General features: G+C 37.1%; 1 protein-coding gene across 1 annotated transcript; it reads left to right on the top strand.

Annotated features, from left to right (window-relative positions):
* Positions 1–7,153: 7,153 nt before the first annotated feature.
* LOC149549830 (uncharacterized) lies at positions 7,154–7,963 on the top strand. Its single transcript, XM_089794384.1, has 3 exons — positions 7,154–7,411; positions 7,526–7,567; positions 7,670–7,963. Exons 1-3 carry the CDS (start codon positions 7,154–7,156, stop codon positions 7,961–7,963), a joined length of 594 nt encoding a protein of 197 aa, XP_089650510.1.
* The last annotated feature ends 12,582 nt before the right edge of the window (positions 7,964–20,545 follow it).

Raw genomic sequence — 20,545 nt, 5'->3', positions numbered from 1 at the left:
TGATGAGGTAAATAGAGTTTTTTTATTTAAAGTTTTTTAAAAAATTGGTTTCAAAGAGGATTGGATTAGTTGGGTAAAAGGCTGTCTAAATTCAGTTAGGTTCTTAGTGTTGGTTAATGGAAATCCCCAAAGTTTTTTCGAATTAGAAAAAGGGATAAGACAAGGAGATCCTTTGTCTCCTTTCCTATTTATAATTTTGGTTGAAGTTCTGGGGAGGCTTATTATTGAAAGAAGGGTTAAGAGCCAATGGAAAGGGGTTAAGGTTGCAAGGGGTGTGGACCCAATTTCACATTTACAGTTTGTGGATGACACCTTCCTTATGGGAGAAGCCTCAGAGAGGGAAGCTAGAGTTATGAAGAAAACTCTGGAAATTTATGGGAAAGTTTCAGGACAAAAAATAAATTGGGCAAAGTCCAAAATTTTCAGCTTTAACACCCCTCTTTCTAGAAGAAGAACTATAGGAAGAATTCTTAGTATAAGGCAAGGATCTCTCCCAAGTAAATATTTGGGAATCCCTTTATTCCAAGGACAAAGTAAAGATGAAGTTTGGAAGGGATTGGCTAAGAAATGTCTGAGGAGAATGGAAGGCTGGAAAGGTAAATGGCTAACTTTAGCAAGTAGGATTTTGATGTTAAAATCTGTGGTTTCAGCAGTGTCAAATTTCTTAATGATGTGTTTAAAAATTCCAAAGAAAGTGATAAATTTAGTGGAAAGGCAGATGAAGAAATTCTTTTGGAGTGGGGTAGGGAAGGGGAAAAAATGTCCTTTACTAAAATAGGAGAAAATTTGTAGGCCTAAGAAGTTTGGAGGGGCAAGTATTAGAGACTAGAATACAATGAATAAAGCTTTAGGCGCTAAGTTGGTGTGGCAGTTGGCAAATGATGTTGAGCAATTATGGATGAGGATTCTTAAGGCAAAATATTTGGATTCTAATGAGAATTTATGGATTTTAACTATTAAAAATCCGATAAGAGGCTCTGCAATATAGAATTTTATTCTTTCATGCAGACATGTCATTACTAACCATATCTCTTGGGTCATAGGAAATGGCAATAGGGAAAAAATTTGGGAGGATACATGGAACGGAAATAAATCTTTAGATGAGGAATGTGGTGATGAAGACTTGAAAGGAATTTTATGTGATATATGGGGTAGGAATGTCAGAACTTATATGGTGGAAAATGATGGGGTTTTTGGGAAAATATGGCAATGGAAAGATTGGCGAGTGGGGGGTCTTTTGGATGGACAGCAACACTCCCTCGTGGAGATCTTCAAGGGTAGAAAGGTTTGCATACTAAATAAGGAAGATAAGATTAGCTGGTGTCCAACAGCCTCAGGTAAATACTCAGTTAAGTTGGAATATGAAATTTTGGATTCTAGGATGGATGGATGTTTTGAGGCAAGGGATTTATGTTGGAGTAAAGAAATTCTACCAAAGGTTGGCACATTTGCATGGCTAACAATTCAAGGAAGAATCTTAATAGGGGAGAGAAGACGAAAATTTGGTTTTCAGGGCCCTACAAATTGTTTTATGTGTGGGAAGAATGAGGAGAATGTGGATCACTTATTGCTAAACTGTGATGTAGTAGCAAAATATTGGAGTCACCTACAGGGAAAACTGGGTTGGATAGGACCATTGAGCCCCTCTCTCAAGGTCATTTTCATTTCATGGCCGAGGGGAGGAAAAAGAAGTTGTTTAGAATGCATTTGGAGAATCTGCCCTCAGTTGTGATATGGGAGGTTTGGAAGGAACAAGATAGGAGGATATTTCAGGATAGATCAGAGACAATAGATCAGCTTTTAAAATGAATAGATCATTCTATTGAATAAGTGGTGAATGCAACAATGTTTAGGAAATTTTTATCAAATTGTGTGTTCATGAACTCTGGTAGGGCAATTCAGAAGAGGTGGCCAGGGATTAAAATTGGAAAGGTTGGAGACACAGGAACAACAAATTCCAAAGCCAAGAAAAGGGAGGAGGTGAGGTGTGTAGCTCCTGAATTGGGCTAGTTAAAAGTAAATTTTGATGGAGCCTCTAAAGAAAACTCGAGGGGCTCAGGTGCAGGATGCATTGTAAAGGACAATTTAGGGAATATAGTGGCTTATGGAATTTTAAAACTGAAAGATGTTGTCGATAAAATGTATAGTGTAGCCGACAAGTAGAGTAGTATCCGAACGGGCATGTGACACTTGAGTCACCCCTTCGAAAAGGTATATGTACACGTCTGAGATGGACTTTGGAATCATCATTGTAGTCATTGTATTCATATTGTAATAATTGAGTGCATATATGAATGAAGTATCTGTTCTATATTGAATCATGCTCTACTACATGTGTTAAGTTTCTTACCCTGTATGATAAACATTTGGCATCATTCCCAGAAATACTTGGAATGAAGGAATGATATCAAGATTAATGTTGAATTTTCTTAACAAGGATAGGAACAAGGTGAAAGATAAGGATGAACTACATACAACACAAGAAATTTTAATTTTAGTACAGCAGGTAGAGCATAGGCAAAGGCTTCAACAAATTGCCGAGGGGCACCGAAGAGGTGAAGAGGCACAGACGGAGGGAGTGCACTCACCTAGTAGGCTAAGGAGTTCTGAGGAATTGCTAGAGGAGACTCGACAATGATTAAACTTGGTGGAAGAAACAAAGGAGGAGTTTCTTAACCTATATACACCGAGGGGAGAATGTCTGAATGGAAGGGAAGCAACTCACACAGTTCGGAGTGTCGAAGGAGCATGAGCGTGGAGTAAACTCTTCGTTCTTGATACACCAGACAAACGGATACAAGAAGAGAATAGAACAACCTCACTTGAAGAAGACTTTTCACTAGACAACGTAGTTGTTGGAAACAAGACTATTATACAGAGTAGCGCATGTGTAGAAAACAACGCGGGTGTACAAAATAGTGCAGGTGTGTAGAATAGCATGGGCATACATAACAACATAGGTACACAAGTACCTCAAAATCAAAAGGAAAGTAGTGATGGTAGGTCCTAAAGAAAAATTACCCAAGTTTAACGGTGATGGTACAACAGATCCAATTCGACATTGCAAAATGTACAAAACCATATGGATGACAAATGGCGTGACAGATGAGGACGATTGGGTCAGACAGTTCCCAGCGACCTTGCGGGGTGTGGCAATAGATTGGTTTTCTGACACTGATCGTCATAAACTCACTACATGGGTGAATGTTAAAAAAGAATTTATAGCAGAGTTTAGCTCCGGGATGATACTGAAATAGTAGCAAAGATATATAGTACTAAACAAGGAAAGAATGAAACAGTCCATGCATATGCTAGACGACTGAAAGAACTAGTTGGGAAGATGGCAAGTCAACTGACAGACGGGTTGAAAAAATGATGGTTTGTAGAGGGGCTACAACCGGCTCTAAAAAAGAAGATGAAGATTGTACCACTAGCGTCGTACATCGACATGTATACTCGTGCAATGGATTTAGAAAGTGAACAAAAGACAAGTAAGAAGAAAAAGCATAAATCGTCTGATTCATCCTCTGAAAGTAGCAGTAGTGATGAAGAATCAAACAAGAAGGTGCGAGCATTACAGAAAGATATGCTTTGAATGATGAAAGAATTTAAGAATTTGAAAAAGAATTCGAACATAGTGAAGGGAGAACTGTGGTGCACAGATTGTAAAGAGGATGGCCATATGAAGGGCTCATGCCCAAAGAAATAGTTTTGTGACATCTGCCAAGTGGCGAGACATTCCCTGAAAGAGTGCTCGTTTAACATGAAAGCAAAAGGACACCAGCAAGTGTTACTAACGCAGGAAGCATCCAACAACAATAACACAAGCAATGATGCAACTTCGGGTGGATATCACAACAATAATAGACGTGGAAGGGGTGGAAACAACAACAATAACAACATAGGCTAGAGTCGATTACAATATGGTGTGAGTGGACAGCTGATGATACAATGTCGGGCATGCAATCTTTGGGGTCACTTCGCTAGGGACTGTACTACGAAGGAGATGCCACAGCTATTGTGCAGATGGTGTGGTCCAGGGGACCATGATGAAGATTCAAAATGTCCAAAAGAAGGGGTAAATCTATTAAGCATTGAAACATGTGATGAGAAAGTACTGGTAGTTACATGGGAGCAGGCAAGGAAAGAGAAATATCTAGATGCAGAAGAAGAGAAGGAGAGGCTACAAAAAGCACGAACAGAGATAGAAAAGCAGATGAAAGCGGAGAAATCACAAGTAAAGGACACTGTTGAAACTTCGAAAAGGAACTTGGCGGAACAAAACATGATGAAATAGATAATGCAAACATAAGTGTCGATTAAACTAAATGACCTCCTTCTCACAATGCCACAATTGCGTATGACTATTATGAATATGACACCGTCCCCGAGAGTGATGGAGGAAGCAAGGGATAGTAAGGGAACAACAATAGTAGACTCGATGCTACTAACACTTACATTAGGAAGACACCCGACAGTAGTGGAGATGGGCATTCTGGGTTCTGTGCTGACGAATACAATTGTAGATGGAGGATCGAGTGTGACTGTGCTACCGAAAGATATTTGGAAAAAGCTTGGACAACCCACACTATGGCCACCTACTTTTCAGTTACTCACAACAGATCAGCATGGGATAAACTGTTGGGAACTTTGATGGTACAACTGATAACAATTGGGACAACCATTTTTACTGGATTTTGTGGTCATCCTACTAAAGAGAAGAGGGTACGACGCCATCTTGGGATGGGGGTGGCTGGTGCAAGAAAAGGTAAAACATGATTGGAAATGGAACACCCTGTCCATGGAGAGAGGAAGAAGGAGATTCATAATTGATTTGCATACACAAATGGTAGGGGGAGAAGCAACGTCGTCAGACTCAGAAGACGAAGGCGAGAATGATGACGAAGGTAAAAAGAGGATGGAACCAGATGAAGAAGGGTTGTTGAAATTAGAAGGAGGGTCAATTGATGATGACTTAGATTTGGTGAATGGACTACTACACTGGCAAATGGAAGATTACGAGGTCTTTTCGAGCTGTAACATGTTGAGTGTCGAGGAAGAAAAAGTAGGCAATGAGTTCCCAAAGGAGTACAATGAACTAAAAGAGGGAGAAGCGCAGGTGGATGAAACATCGACCCATACGTTCAGTAAAGATAAATCGATGAAGTATGAAGAGCCTACGGTGAAAACAATGAACTTGGGTGATGAGCAAAATCCGAAGAACATTCTTGTAGGAGATGATTGGAACCCATTGTTGAAGGTGGCAACATTCAGAATATTCATGGAGTACAAGGATTTTTTGCATGGATGTATAAGGACTTAAAAGGAGTACCACCAGAGCTATATGTCCATCAGATACCATTAATCGAAGGTGCGATACTCGTGCGGAAGTGACTGTACCGAATGAATAAGAACTATGCAGCACGGGTCACGGAAGAAATCGACAGGATGCTGGAGGCAAGAATCATTTTTAAAGTGCAGACAAGTGAGTGGGTATCACTAATCGTGATATCCTTGAAAAAGGACACAACACAAATAAGAATATGTGTGGACTTCCGATGTCTAAACACCATAACAATTAAAGACCCATTCCCAATACCATTTACATATAGCATTTTGGAGGAAGTAGCAGGGCATGAAATTTATTCATTCATGGATAGATTCTCGAGGTACAATTAGATATCCATCGCTAAGGAGGACAAATCAAAAATGACATTCATTGTGGAGGATGGGGTATATGCATACAACAGGATGTCATTCGGATTATGCAATGCCCTAGTGACATTCCAAAGGATTATCTTACAAATATTTGATAGAATGTCTGTTGGAAGTTTTAAGGTGTTCCTAGATGATTGGTCAATTTTTAGCACAGAGGAGAAACACATAACAACGCTCGAAGAATTCATGGAGAGGTGTAGATGAGCAAGATTGGTGTTGAACCCAAAGAAGTGTAGGTTTATGGTGCCACAGGGAAAGCTACTTGGACACATAGTTTGTAAAGAAGGATTGAAGACAAATCCAGACAAGGTTCGCGTAATCTTGGAGATGCCACCTTCGACAGATGTATCGGAAGTAAAGTCATTTTTAGGGCACATTGGTCATTATCGGAGATTTATTAAAAACTTTGCAAAAGTTTCTTATCCGCTGGATAAACTCACCTACAAGGGTGACCCTTACAGATGGGAAGTTGAATAGAATGAAGCCTTTAAGGGATTGAAGACAAGGTTGGCTATGGCTCTGATCTTGGCCTATCTAAATTGGGATAAATAATTTCATGTTCATGTAGATGCATCAAATTATGCCATCGAAGCAACACTGGTGCAGACTGGTGACCACGAGTTGGACCATCCAGTATACTTTGCAAGTAGATTGTTATCAAAGGTAGAGAAAAGTTATAGTATGACAGAGTGAGAGGCATTAGGGATGGTGTATGTGGTGCAAAAGTTTAGACATTACTTATTGGCCACTCCATTCGTATTCTACGTAGATCATCAGGCACTGCTATACTTAGTGAATAAGTCGATGGTTGTTATTGTTATAGGAGTTCACATTTAAGATTGTGGTACGTCTAGGAAAAATTCATGTAAGTGAAAATCACCTGTCGAGAATAAAATCGGGGTAGCCACCTGAGGGAATTAATGATGATTTTCTAGATACATAACTATTTCATGTTACAATACTACCAACCTAGTGCACACACATTGGAGAATATCTATTGATGAGGCAATTTTTGAGTGACATGCCACCAAATTGGAGATGAAAACTAGTGTTGAGGAGTCGGACATTTCAATTAATCAATGGGCTATTATACAAAATGAGACTGAATTAGATTCTAAAGCGGTGCATTCTAGAGGAGGAAATTCCAAAAGTACTAAAGGAAGCACACAAAGGACTGGCAGGAGGACACATGGGGCCTGATACAATTGTGCAAAAGATACTTTTGGCAGGACTATGGTGGCCAACCGTATACAACGATGCCAAGGAGTGGGTTGTTGCATGCAACACATGTCAGCGAGCCGAGAAACCATTAAAGAGATACTTCATGCCTTTGAATCCCTCGCATGCATAGGAACTTTTTGAAAGATGGGGATTGGACTTCGTTGGACCTCTGAAGGTGAGAAAAACCAAAAGGTGTCGATATATTGTGGTAGCGATGGAGTACTTGACTAAATGGGTGGAGACACGCGCATTACCAGATAACTTGGTAGTAAGCACAACAAGATTTATTTATGAGAAAATTATTACAAGGTACAAGATCCCACTGCAATTGATAAGTAATCAGGGAGGACACTTTGTTAACCATGTTATCCGAGTGCTCACTACCGAATTTAAGATTTATCATTTATTGTCGATCTCGTACTATCCAAGAGCTAACGGACAAGCTGAAGCAACGAACAAGATCCTAGTCAGAGTAATTTATAAATCCTGTGCAGTTGAGGGAGAAGACTAGGAAGAAAAGTTACCATCATCCCTATGGGCGTATCGTACTTCCTATAAAGTAACTACATGACATACCTCGTTTCAGCTAATGTATGGACAGGAGGCAGTGGTACCGACAGAATTCATGGTACTGAGTTTAAGGATAGCCATCGAGAACAAATTGGGCAACATGGAAAGCTTAAGGGAGAGATTGTACAATTTGAACAAACTTGATGAGCGATGGCTGTAGGCACAGTGGGCCATCAAAGTTACACAAAACAGGAGAAAGGCATGGCATGATAAGCATTTAAAATTAAACAAGTTTCAACAGGGCCAATTAGTATTGAAGTATAACGAACGAAATGAAATCAGGCTTGGAAAGTTCAAAGTTAAATGGGTCGGACCGTACAAGATACAAGAAGTTGTATATAACGGGGCAATTAAGTTATGGACACTGGACAAGAAAGAAATACTAGATGTAGTAAATGGATCGAAGTTAAAAATATACCATGAAAGAAATGGTCCCCCGCCAAAAAACAGCTGAGAAAAGAAAATAAAAGAAAAGTTTGTAAATAATGTATATCTATATAATAAGTAAATAAAATATGGAGTTAAAACATAATTCTAAGTGCGAAGTAGTAGAAAGGAATAAAAAAATAAAGTATTAAAAGTGTAGGAAGTGAAATCAAAATGTAATGGTGAAATCAAACTTTAAAAGCAATAGGAGTATGGCCTATCGTATGGCCTGAGTCTGTACGCACACCACAAAAGGAATAAAGACCCCATACGACCAGAGAACATAGGAGGAAGAAACTTGAAATTGTACGGTCAATAGTAGGAAGATGAATTAAGATCGTACGACTAAGTAAAGACACATTACAAAGGAAGACCGTACGACCAAGAACAACACGATACTATGGACTGTACGGTGACACCATATAATCAGTAGAGACCAGCATACGGGATAAACAATACACAAGTGTTGGGACCCATATAAAGATCGTACGGATGAAGGCAACTTAAAAGCTTATTGAAAGACAGTCGTACGATTTTCAAAAAGTCGGATAGAAAACACAGATTGAAGGGCGAGACAAGAAAAAAAGGACTGTATGACATCCCAAGAAGGAAAAGAGATAGATTACAAGGAAAACTGATGATCGTACGGCCTCAAGAAAGTCTTATAGGCTGGAAAAAACTAAGTGTTGTATGGCCGAACAGGGATAGAGAGGGAATTTATTACATCTTCAAATTAGTATTTGGGATTGTACGGTAAGAGTAGAAAGAATATGGTCACCATACAGTGAAAGCAAATTAGCAATTCAGGAGTTTGGGCACCATACAGGATTGAGAGACATAAAATTGAACCCGTACAGAATTGGAGACTATACAAAAATTGGAAGGGAGAAGGGAGAAGAAGGGTCATACGACATACAATAGGAGAGTGCTATAAAACTTGAGAACCATACGGATGTTGTACATTGAGACAGTAAAGAGATGATAGAAAGCCGTAGGGTGTAAGGAGTTAAAATTGCTTCAAAAAATAAGGAAACCACATAGAGAAGGGAGGAGTTAAAGTTGTTTGAGAATAAAGAAATCATATAGCACATTTTTTAAAAAGAATTGAAGGGAGGAAAAACAAGTCATATGGCCAATCTGAGGGGAATTGTGTAGCCATACACTAAGCTTTAGGGAAGCCGTACAGTACAAACACTAAGGAAAACAAGTTTTGTATAGAAAAAAACTACCCTAACGGTTTGTGATTTATTCACAAATGACAAAGAAGTGATATTTATGCAATCAGTTGGAAAGAGGGCTTGGAAGAGGAAACTAGACGAAGACGTTGCCATGAATAGGAATGTGAAGACATTACTATTCAAAATTTGTGTGGCAGGAGGGACCAATGCAGATGCAAGTGAGAAGAAAGTAAAACAACCAAAGAATTCGAGAGACATTCCTATAGTACAGAGTATTACATTCAAAGGGTTAAATGGTGCAGAATGCTGAAAGTGGTGGCAGGAGACTCCAGACAACCACTAGGTGAAGGCTAGTATCCGAAAAGCATAGGTAGAATGGGTAGTGCAAATGCCAGTATTTTGCATCAAAGACTACGAAGGGTTTTTGCATATAATGATTGAAACATATGACAGGTTCTCTCGAACCAGTACGTTTGAATATCTTGGTTGCAATTTAGTAGTATCATTCAAATCGGTTGATTTTACATGGGTATTTGGGATACCTAGTCATGCCCAAGGTGGAAGAAAAATAGAAAGCAAACCAAAAAAGATGAGTGGTGAAGTGAAGTTGAAGTTGATACAGCTTGTGTGCAGAGATTTGTTGCAGGCGGAACAAGAGGCTCTTTCAGACATGTCCAAGGGTAGAGGGTTAAAGAAATCTAATATCCAGGAGGGTCAAGTTGGCATTGTTTGATGGACATAGTGAAAAGTCGCCTCATAGGTTCGAGCTGTGCTTCAGATATCTCTTTTCCCCATGTAGCAATGATGAACCAAATTTTGCACAATAGGGTATATGATTGGGCAGCATTGTTGGCCAAGCGGATGTTAGAATTTATGACATTGTAGCACAAAATGTTTTATATGCCACATTATGCTATCGGTCTATTCTTGGATGCAACAATGCAGATGATCCCCAATGATGCACTGGAGGCCAAACTGGGACCACTCACACCTGGTGAAATACCTATTTGCAGTGGAGGCATTTGGATACACTTGGCACCAAAACTATAGAACAAAAACGACTGAGGCCAAACGGTGGTAACACAGATAGTGGCCGAGAGGAGACATCTTCAGAAGAGAGTGGGATTGAGGGGGAAGAGGACGAGGATGAGGAGATAGGGTTGAACCCACAATAATGGGTTCCACTTTAGTGGGACAAACAAAAATGAAAAAAAATTTCAAAATGAGAAACTGAGTTTACCATATGTTCGCGCGAACTTTTTTTTTAATCATGTTTGCGCGAACATATGTGATATATATGTTCACACAAACATGATTTGCATGTTCACACGAACATAGGTTCACACAAACATGGTAAACGTGTTCGCGCGAACGCCATGTTCGCACGAACATGCAAAATCACAAAAAATTTAACCTTTTTTTCTTTTTTTCTTTTTTTTTCTCTTTTGACTGCCATAATTGTAGGAGAATGATCTCCTACTGTAAAATAAAAAATGTCAAAATGTGCTTCTTGGAGCAAGCTTTCCAACGACTATAATTTTATTACATAATTTAATCATTAAGACTTTCAAATATGAGTTTAACTCATTATAGGTTCATTACCGATTGAACATCAACCGACTTTGACACCTCGGGAAAATTAGTAAATTAGGTCAATTTTTTTTTGAAAAATATGGAGGCACTGGCTTATCGAGATACCTTTCTATTCAAAAAAAAAAAAAATGGTTTATGATAAATTGACTTCAAATTATCTGTGTCAAATGGAACGTATGTCTGAATTACGGTTCATGTCACTTCAAAACTTCATAAACTATACAATATTCAACAAAAATAAATCAAACCAAATATAGACACTAGATATTGATGCTACAAATCCAACGCATAAAGAATTACTTCATTATCATTTCTAGAAAAAAAGTTATGTGTGTCAAATGGACTGTCACTTTTTAAAATATTGAATTTTATTATGTACCACTTTTTGGAGGAGATAAAAAAAATTGACATAAATAAAAAAAAAAATTAGATTAAAAAATATGCTTACAAAGTAGGAACAAAGTACTCAAAATCACTAGTTTATGTCATCTTGAAATTATTTATAGTTTTGGAGATATAGTCACTTGAACGTGACGTTTGTTGCAAAAATATTGATTTCAGAGTCAAAATTGGTCAAAAAGTGGAACCCATTATTGTGGGATCACCCATAGAGGTGATCACGGCTACACTGTTGAGATTTTTGCAACCTATACTTTTGGCTATGACACACTTGGTTCCTGTAGGCATACATGGCACCCCAGGGTTTGGTCAGTTCAAGCAGCTAGTGGCGATGACACCAGTTTCAGCTACGATGTAGCCCACCATAGAGACACGAGTTGTAGTAGAGGCACATCCATCACTAATGGAGATAGCAACTCTGGAGGTATCGATGGAGCCAACTCGTGAGACTCTACCAGATATAGGAGATGAGACTTTGGTACCTGATACGGAGATGGACATAGAGATATGGGTGATGGAGGTACTGATAGGCAAGGAGTTGGGGGCACCGAGTGTCCAATTGGATGTAGTGGGTTTGAATGCAGTGGTCATGGTAGATACGACACTACTGGCATCACCTAAGCGAGACAGAGAAGCGAACCCAGAAGCTTAGTGCTTACCTGAGTACATAGTTCCACTGAACCTAGGCACCTCAAGTGACATACCTGCCGACACCCACACAGGAAGTAGTCCTAGAGAACCCATTACAGGAGGTTGGGCAGACACAGAGTGAGGGAGTACCACATAGTGATGTTGAGCGTATGGCGGAAGGAGTGGAGAGGGCTATGGGTGCATAGCAGGAACACTGAGTAGCATAGGAGATAGGGATGAGAGAGACATTTCTAGCTTATGTAGCAGCTCTAGCGACTTGGGCTCACTAGGTGTTAGATTTGACAGAAACTCAAGCGTTAGATTCAATGGTGAAGGAGTTGGAGGGAGTCATATCCTTTATGAGGTTGGGATGCCCAACTACCTTCACAGTTTGTTTTGAGGAGTGAGGATGGCTGAATGTGGAGATTGTGGAGATGCAACAGGACTGGGCCATGATGAGAGATCTTGGTATGTAGAGTCAGGTAGAGGCTTTGAATCATGATATAGTGAAGTTATATAGGGAGACATATTACACTCTTCAAAGGAGTCACACGGATCAGGTAGCAGCTAAAAGAGCTCGGGAGGAGTTAGCTGCCAAGTTAGCTTAAGAGAGGGCAGCCTAGCAATCTGAGAGGGTGGCCTGGCAATTCGAGAGGACAACCCTATTAAATAGACAGAGTCAACTACAAAAGTTGGCAATAGAAAAGGAGCAAGTGGCAACAGGAAAAGAGAAAGAGTTGGGAGAAATCGCAGAGATGATGCAGTCAGCGCTAGAGCTTCAGATGGAAGTAGAAGTAGAATTGAAGATTAGAAAAGAACAAGTTTATAAGCTACGAGCAGAGCTAAATGAGTTGAGGGTGCAGACGGCCATTACACTAGGGACACATCCCTCTGTCTAGTATTTATGCATTGATGTATTTTGTTTATTTTGAGTATTGTTGTATTGTCGTCCAGAGATGACTTTTCTTTTGGAGGGGATGATGTTGTTGGTAAAATGTATAGTGTAGTCGATGGGTAGAGTAGTATCCGAATGGGTGCATGACGCTTGAGTCACCCCTTCGGAAAGGTATATGTACATGTCCAAGATGGACTTTGGAATCATCATTGTAGTCATTGTATTCAGATTGTAATCATTGAGTGCATATATGAATAAAGTATCTGCGTTGAATCATGTTATACTACATGTGTTAAGTTTCTTACCCTATACGGTAAACAAAAGATGGGACAAATAATGAAGTGAACTTCCAAGCGACATTGTTAACCTTAAAATGTATAAAAAGATGTGGAGGGAGAAAATTTATTTTAGAAGGAGATTCAATGGTGGTGGTACAGGTGATGAGTAAGAATTCAATCCATGCATGGTACCTAAATTTATTTTGGGAATCTATTATAGAGGAGTTAAATGATTTTGAGGAGTTAAAAATATGTCATGTTTTTAGAGAAGCAAATAGAGAGGCAGATGCTTTGTCAAAGTGGGCAGTAGGTTTAGCAGATGAAGGAAAGCCAATTTTTGAATTTTGTAACCATTTGGAAATTCCTGAGGTAGTAGAAATTTAGCTTTTGATTAAATGGTGACCTTTGTTAAGGCAAGTCAAAAGCCTTGGAGAAAGCAAGGAATGATGACTGACGTCATAAAGGACTATCAATAAAAGGGAGGAAGAGATTTGGAAGATCGACAATTATGATCTTCATTATGACAAAAGATGGCAACCGACATGTTTGATACGTACAGAGAAATGATGGGACGTTGGCTTCAAGAGGAAGGTAGTCAGAAATCATTATAAATTAATGATAAGAAAGTAAGTCTAACCACCTAAAATAGTAAACTGGTAGAAGTGAAAATGATGGATTCGATAACAGATGGAGGCGACATTTACCTTTTGAACAAATCAACAATAGAAAGCCCTTTTTGGACTAGTACAGGACAAATAGTTGAAATTGTTGTTAAAATGCCCAATACCAGGAGTGATGGAAGCTGTGAAAGAGACAGTTGGAGAGCCTTTTCAAAATTCCACACATCATTGGAAGATCAACATGGACATTGCGGCAATTATAATGGCACGGGGACTGGAAATTGCAAGCCCAGTGGATGAGGTGGAGTGGGTGATGAAAAACTTGTTTCTTGCTGATTTAATTGTGGGAATGGAATCCCTTTTAGAATGGGCTTGATCGGGGAAAGGCTTTGACTACAACGAGTGCTATGAAGACTATGAAGAAGGAATGAGAAGAGGGAGAGTGGGTTTCCTGTGGTGGCCAATATGAGTTGATAATGAAGTTTATAGAGAAAAAACAAAGCAAGAATGCACAAAATTGGTGGCAGAAATTGAATGCTTCTTGGAGGAGAGTGGGCAAAGGGTTAGAGGTTTTTTCATAAACCACCCAAGGAAGAGGAGAAGTGTTGGAGGATGGATAGGGAAAAATTCCTGGTGAGGGTGGAAGAATGATGAAGCTGAAGGGGAAGTATGGCAATTTTGTTTTAACATTTTTGTGGATAAAATTGACAGACGTGTTTTAATCAACTAAGGAAGGGCGATTTTGAGGATGGCAAAGAAACTAGGTGGGGAAGCAGATCAACTATAAGAGTAAAATGATAGTCTAATGGAAAGTTGTGAACAACTTGGATATTTAAGCAGAGAAGTGAATGTAGGAAGATGGTCGTGACAAGGCAAGGGGCAAGCGATAACAGGGAAAAGCGAAAGTTGGGAAATCTCAAATGATGAACTTTTTGTTTTTGGTTTCTTTTTTATGTATCTGATAAAGCCAAATTATTAATGGCCAAGATGTAATTAGAGTGGTTTTATCATGATAAGAGGCGAGGGGTAGAGGATAGGTTACTTGAAGATTATAAAGGTTTCTAGTAAAGTAGCAAGTATGGGAAAAGGCTGGCTTTTTTGAAGCTTGTATGTAATTCTGTAATGTTGATATTTCAATAATATATATAAAAAAACTTATTACCGACCAAAAAAAAAAAAGAATTAAGAATTTAATGAAAACACATAGTATTATGTCAGTTTACATTTTTTAAAGTTATGTCATTCCATACAGAGAATAGTTGCATCCAATGTACATGCCCTCTTTTATTAAATGAATCTACACCTTTTCACATCTAATGGTCATATTCTCTCCCCATTATTATTTACTCTAAATGTAGTAAACATTTCTTGAAAGACCATCACTTTCTAGATAATTTTTTAAACTAACTCTCATATAGTGTACTAGTTAAAAGTTCATATTTTTAAAAATAATATATTATGTTATAGAAAAACAATTGATAAAGCCAACCTTATGGTCTATGTAGTATAGTCTTGAATAACAAATCAAAAGAGGAAACATAACAAGAAGTTGTTACGAAGTAGGATTTCTTTATTGATAGATGAGTCACAATCATGTAGCTTCTCCACAATATGATTATCTTCACTATTTTCTTTGCAATTCCAACTTAAAAGAGCACCATCATAAGTCTATTGATCAAACAATAGCCCTAGAAGAAGAAATGACCAATACAAGTCAAGTGAAATTGCTTATTCTTCAGTAACCCAAGACACAATTATCATGAGTTTGAGAGGAAGCTAAACATTGACAAGAATTGAAAGTCCACAAGTTTATACTAAGAAGCTTGAGAATCATGTCAACATACTTTTAACTTGTACCATGTTGGCATCCTTTAGGAGGGGGCTAGAACCAAATGCAAGGAAAAATCAATGAAATTATATCAACCATACAAGGTGCATTGCCATAGTGATTAAGAAGCACTTATAGATGGATCATTTAACTTATTATTTTATTAGTCTGTACTTATATGTGTATTACACATTTTATCAAAATTAGATTTAGTATACATGGAAAAATTATTGTCAAGAATATATCCAAAGGTAAAGTAAAATTCTTATATTTCAAAATGCTATACAAAATTATCACTCTAAATCATGTTATATCTAGGTAAAATTAGAAAGAGTTCAAGATTTAATACTACCTAAGGTTTCACAATAAAATTAGAAGAGGATATTAGGTGCATTAGACAAAGTGAATGAATTTTCCATTTTAGTGTACTAGTTGATCATATATTTGGAGTTTGCATTGTACTAATTGAATAGAGGATTAGAGAATCCACTTTTCATTATGCGTTTAGACTATATACAAGTGTCGAGAGAGATGAGCATAACCTTTAAAAGGTTTGCAATTATGAAATACTATACTAGGATATCCTTTCCAATATTTCCCTTCTCAAGACTCTTTATCTTAGTTTTATGTAGCATCTCCATACAAATTTAGAGTCATTAAAAATTTGGAAGGAATCAAAAGCTAATGGGAATAAGTGCATGGAAATAGTATGTGAAAGAATAACCAAACAACCAATTCCCTACACAACACAATTATGTTATATTGAAAATTACATAGTATTATCACATTATGGCTTAATGAATACCAGGCCATAAGGTGAGTACATTTTGATGTTAAAAATGTGAATACATTTTGCAATCGTAAAAAGAAAAAAATAACTACATTGCTAATAAATCAAATTCCCCCACAAAAATGTATAAATCATAAATTACATTAGCTTTTATTTTTTTTTCAATACTGTAAAATGTTGGAAAGTCACTATAATAGATCCCAACACTATCTTGACACTAATGTTGAGCTAGCCTTGTACATTTATGTCATCGCTACATTTATCTCACCACTTTGATATAACCATTGCCACCAATATCACTCCCCAAGTCAAGGTCAAGATCTTTAATAAAGGATGAGGAGAATTTGAGTTCTATAATTCCTTCTATATAGGTTAGCTCCTACTTTCTTCATGCTCTCAAGGTTAACATTGTCAACAAGGGACGTGAATATTATGAGTTTCAAAATTCCTTCTATATGGGTTGGCTCCTTCTTCCTTCATGCGTATTTATTGAAAACCCCAATGGTGGATACATAAATAACCCAAGATCTTATATTTTGATATAATGAACTTTGCCTAATGTGGATTCTTGCTAAAGAAGAAAATGAGAACATCAAAAATGAAATTAATTCTTGTCTCGAAGAGGATGGAGAAATGTTATATTACTGAAACAATAAAAAAAGAAAAAAACACTTCATGTGTGTGAAAATATGGATTATAAATGCAAGGGCCTATTACAACACGAACAAGGGATCCTTGAATTAATGACTATCAAAGATAATCATTTGGACTTGGTATTTGGTTGCTTGTCGCTAGATGAAGAATGTTATGGTACCATTAGTTACCTTGACATTCTCACAAAATCATTTCTCATTATTAAATGAATCTTTGGTATTAAACTTTAGGTTGTCATAAGTCTATAGCTTCTTCTCATAGGGACAATAGATGTAGGATGAAGGGTCATGAAACCCATGCACAAAGCTAAAAGAAATAATTAAACAATAAGTTTCAAAATAAAATGATCAAGTAACCGTTGCATAAAATAAATATGATTAGAAATTTGAATTAATTAATTGCATATAAACCAAATCTAAACATGTAAAAATCAAAAGTAAGAAATATGTAAGATGCATTGGGTTCACCAAAATGTAGCATGGTGAAAGAGGAATAGGGTGTATGATCAATAGCTTATGTAAACTTGAAACAAAAACTATTTTATTTTTCTTGATTACATTAAGGAGAGTGGATCCAATTGCCTCAATCTTAAATATGATAGAAAAGAACTGAGCACAATGTAGGTCTAGTAGTCTTTATTTCAGCTAAAATTGAATATGTAAAGGTATGAAATGAATGTTGGATCTAGACCCGAGATAAGAAATTGAGGGGTTTTAACGTGCACAAGAAACCTCAAATCAGTGAAGAAGATATGGGAAGGAACCTATGTTTGAAATATGGGCTAAAATCAAGAGGATAATGTTTTGTGGGGTGACCTTCACCTACGAATGCAAGATATGAACGTAAATTGCATTTCTAGGGCCAAATTGTTGCTCAAAATATTCCTTGAAAATTCCATTAAAAGTGTGTTGAGCAATATTAGGAAAAGCAACATTGACCCAAACTTTTTGGATATGTGGAAACTCAATCTGTAAGCCTCTATTTTCTTTGTCTGATTCGAAATTTGTGTCATGTGATCTTATTTCCTAAACTAGCTTTTATATATATATATATATATATATATATATATATATATATATATATATATATATATATATATATATATATATATATATATATTACGCCGAGAGTAATCGCTCTCGAGGCGCCTATTTTCATTTAATCCCAATGTTATTTTAATCACATTTGGGATTTATGAAAATGAAAATAGGCGCCTCGAGAACGATTACTCTTGGCGTAATATATATATATATAGGCATATATAAGCTAGTGGCAATCGCGGCGCAACAGGAAAATTATATTTTAAATTTTTAAATTTTTTTCTTTTTAAATATAGTTGTATAAACTTACTATAAAATTGTAATAGTGTAAACTTACTATAAAATTATTCTTGAACATTTTATTTTTTAATTCTATATATGGTGTTTATTTGCATCACTTTGGTTTAGTTTTATTTTAAGCATATTGTTACATAAAATGTTATACTAAAGAGTAGAGTTATAGTTAGCATTAGGGTTAGGGCTAGGGTTATAGTTAGGGTTAGGTTTAGAATTAGAGTTAGGGTTAGGTTTATATTTAGAGTTAGGGTTGTATATAGAGTTACAGTAGGGTTAAGGTTAGGGTAAGGGTTTGAGTTGGGGTTAAGGTTAGGGTTAGAGTTAGGGTTAGCGTTAGGGTAGGGTTAAGGTTAGGGTTTGAGTTTTGAGTCAAGGTTAAGGTTAAGTTTAGGATTAGAGTTAGGCTTAGGGTTAGAGATAGCTATAGAGAAAGGGTTAGGGTTAGGTTTAATGTTAAAATATGAGTTAGCCTGGTTAGGGTTATAGTTTGAGTTAGGGGTAGACAGAGCATAGGAATTATGGTTAGGATTAGGGTTAAATTTAGGGTTTGAGTTTGAGTCAGGGTTTCAGTTAGGGTTAGGGTTAGAGTTTTGAGTCAAGGTTAAGGTTAGCATTAGGATTACCATTACAGTTAGGGTTGAAGTCCAATTACAGTAGAGTAAGATTTAAGGCTACAATTAAAGGTAGGGGTAGTGTTATAGTTATAGTTAGGTTTAGTGTTGGACTTAGAGAAAGGGTTAGGCTTAAGGTTATTGTTAGGGTTACGTTTATATATAGAGTTGGGTATAATATTAAAGTCCAATTATGGTAGAGTTAGATTAATGGTTAGAGTTAGGGGTAGGGTTATATATAGAGCTACATAAGGGTTAAGGTTAGGGTATGAGTTTGAGTTAGGGTTAAGGTTAGAGTTAAAGGTAGTGTTAGGGTTTTAATCAACATTAAATTTAGGGTTAGGGCTAGGGTTAGAGTCTAATTATGGTAGAGTTAGATTTAGGGTTAGAGTTAGGGGTAGGGGTAGGGTTAAGGTTAGGGTTAGTGTTAGGATTAGAGTTAGGGTTAGGTTAGGATTAGAGTTAGGATAAGGGCTATGGTTAGAGATAGGGGTAAAGAAATGGTTACAATAAGGGTTAGGGTTAAGGTTAGGATGACGGTTAGGGCTAGGGTTAGAGTGTAATTATGGTAGAGTTAGAGTTTGGGTTAGAGTTAGGGGTAGGGGTAGAGTTAAGGTTAGGGTTAGGGTTAGGATTAGAGATAGGGGTAAAGAAATGATTAGGATGAGGGTTACAGTTAGGGTTAGGGTTAAGATTAGAATCACAATTAGGGTTAGAGTAAGGGTTAGAGTTAGGGGTAGGGGTAGGGTTAAGGTTAGGGTTAGAGATAGGGGTAAAGAAATGGTTAGGATGAGGGTTACGATTAGGTTTAGAGTTAAGGTTAGGGTTAGGGTTAAGATTAGGATCACAATTAGGGTTAGAGATATGGGTAGAGAAAGGGTTAGGGTTAGGGTTAGGGTTCAGTTTACTATTAGAATATAAGTTAACATTAGAGTCTAAGTTATAATTAGGATTATAGTTTGAGTTAGGAGTAGACAAAGCATTAGAATTATGGTTAGGGTTAGGGGACAAAGTAGGACTGTGGTTAAGAGTTACATTTAGTGTTCCATGTAGAGTTACATTTAGGAAGGAATCTTGTTCTCGTTAGACAAGCCTCTTAGCATAATGGAGCAATATAAGGATTACAATGTTCCTTAAGTAGTTTTATAATTTTATCAGTTAGGTTTATAAATAGACCATTGGTTAATGTTAATTATATTTAGGGTTAGAGTTAGGGGTAGGGGTAGGGTTAAGGTTAAGGTTAGTATTAGGATTATAGTTACGGTTAGGGTTAGAGATAGAGGTAAATAAAGGGTTAGGATTAGGGGTAGGTTTAGGGTTAGGGTAAAGGTGAGGGTTAGGTTTACTGTTAGAATATAAGTTAGGTCAGAATTTAAGTTACAAATAGGATTATAGTTTGAGTTAGGGGTAGACAAAGCATTAGAATTATGGTTAGGGTTAAGGTTAGGGGACAAAGTAGGACTGTGGTTAGAGTTACAATTAATGTTGCATTTACAATTATATCTAGGAGGGTAGCTTGTTGTCGTTAGACATGCCTGTTAGAATTAAAGAGCAATATAAGGATTACAATGTTCCTTAAGTAATTTTATAATTTTATTAGTTATTTTATTAGTTACATTTATAAATAGGCCATTGGTTAATGTTAATTATGCTTAGCATGAATAGTGTAGCTAGAAACACAAAGGTGAAGGAAAAACATTTCAAATATTTGCAAGTATAGTCGAGAAGAATTTGAGCTAAAAAGTTAAATCATTTATTTATTATTCTGATACATAGATGAAAGGAGAACTATATCTC

Source organism: Cupressus sempervirens, chromosome 7, assembly GCF_028749045.1.
Source record: "Cupressus sempervirens isolate cs-2001-9-10 chromosome 7, ASM2874904v1, whole genome shotgun sequence".
NCBI lineage: Eukaryota > Viridiplantae > Streptophyta > Pinopsida > Cupressales > Cupressaceae > Cupressus > Cupressus sempervirens.
This window is presented reverse-complemented; position numbering and strand designations above follow the sequence as displayed.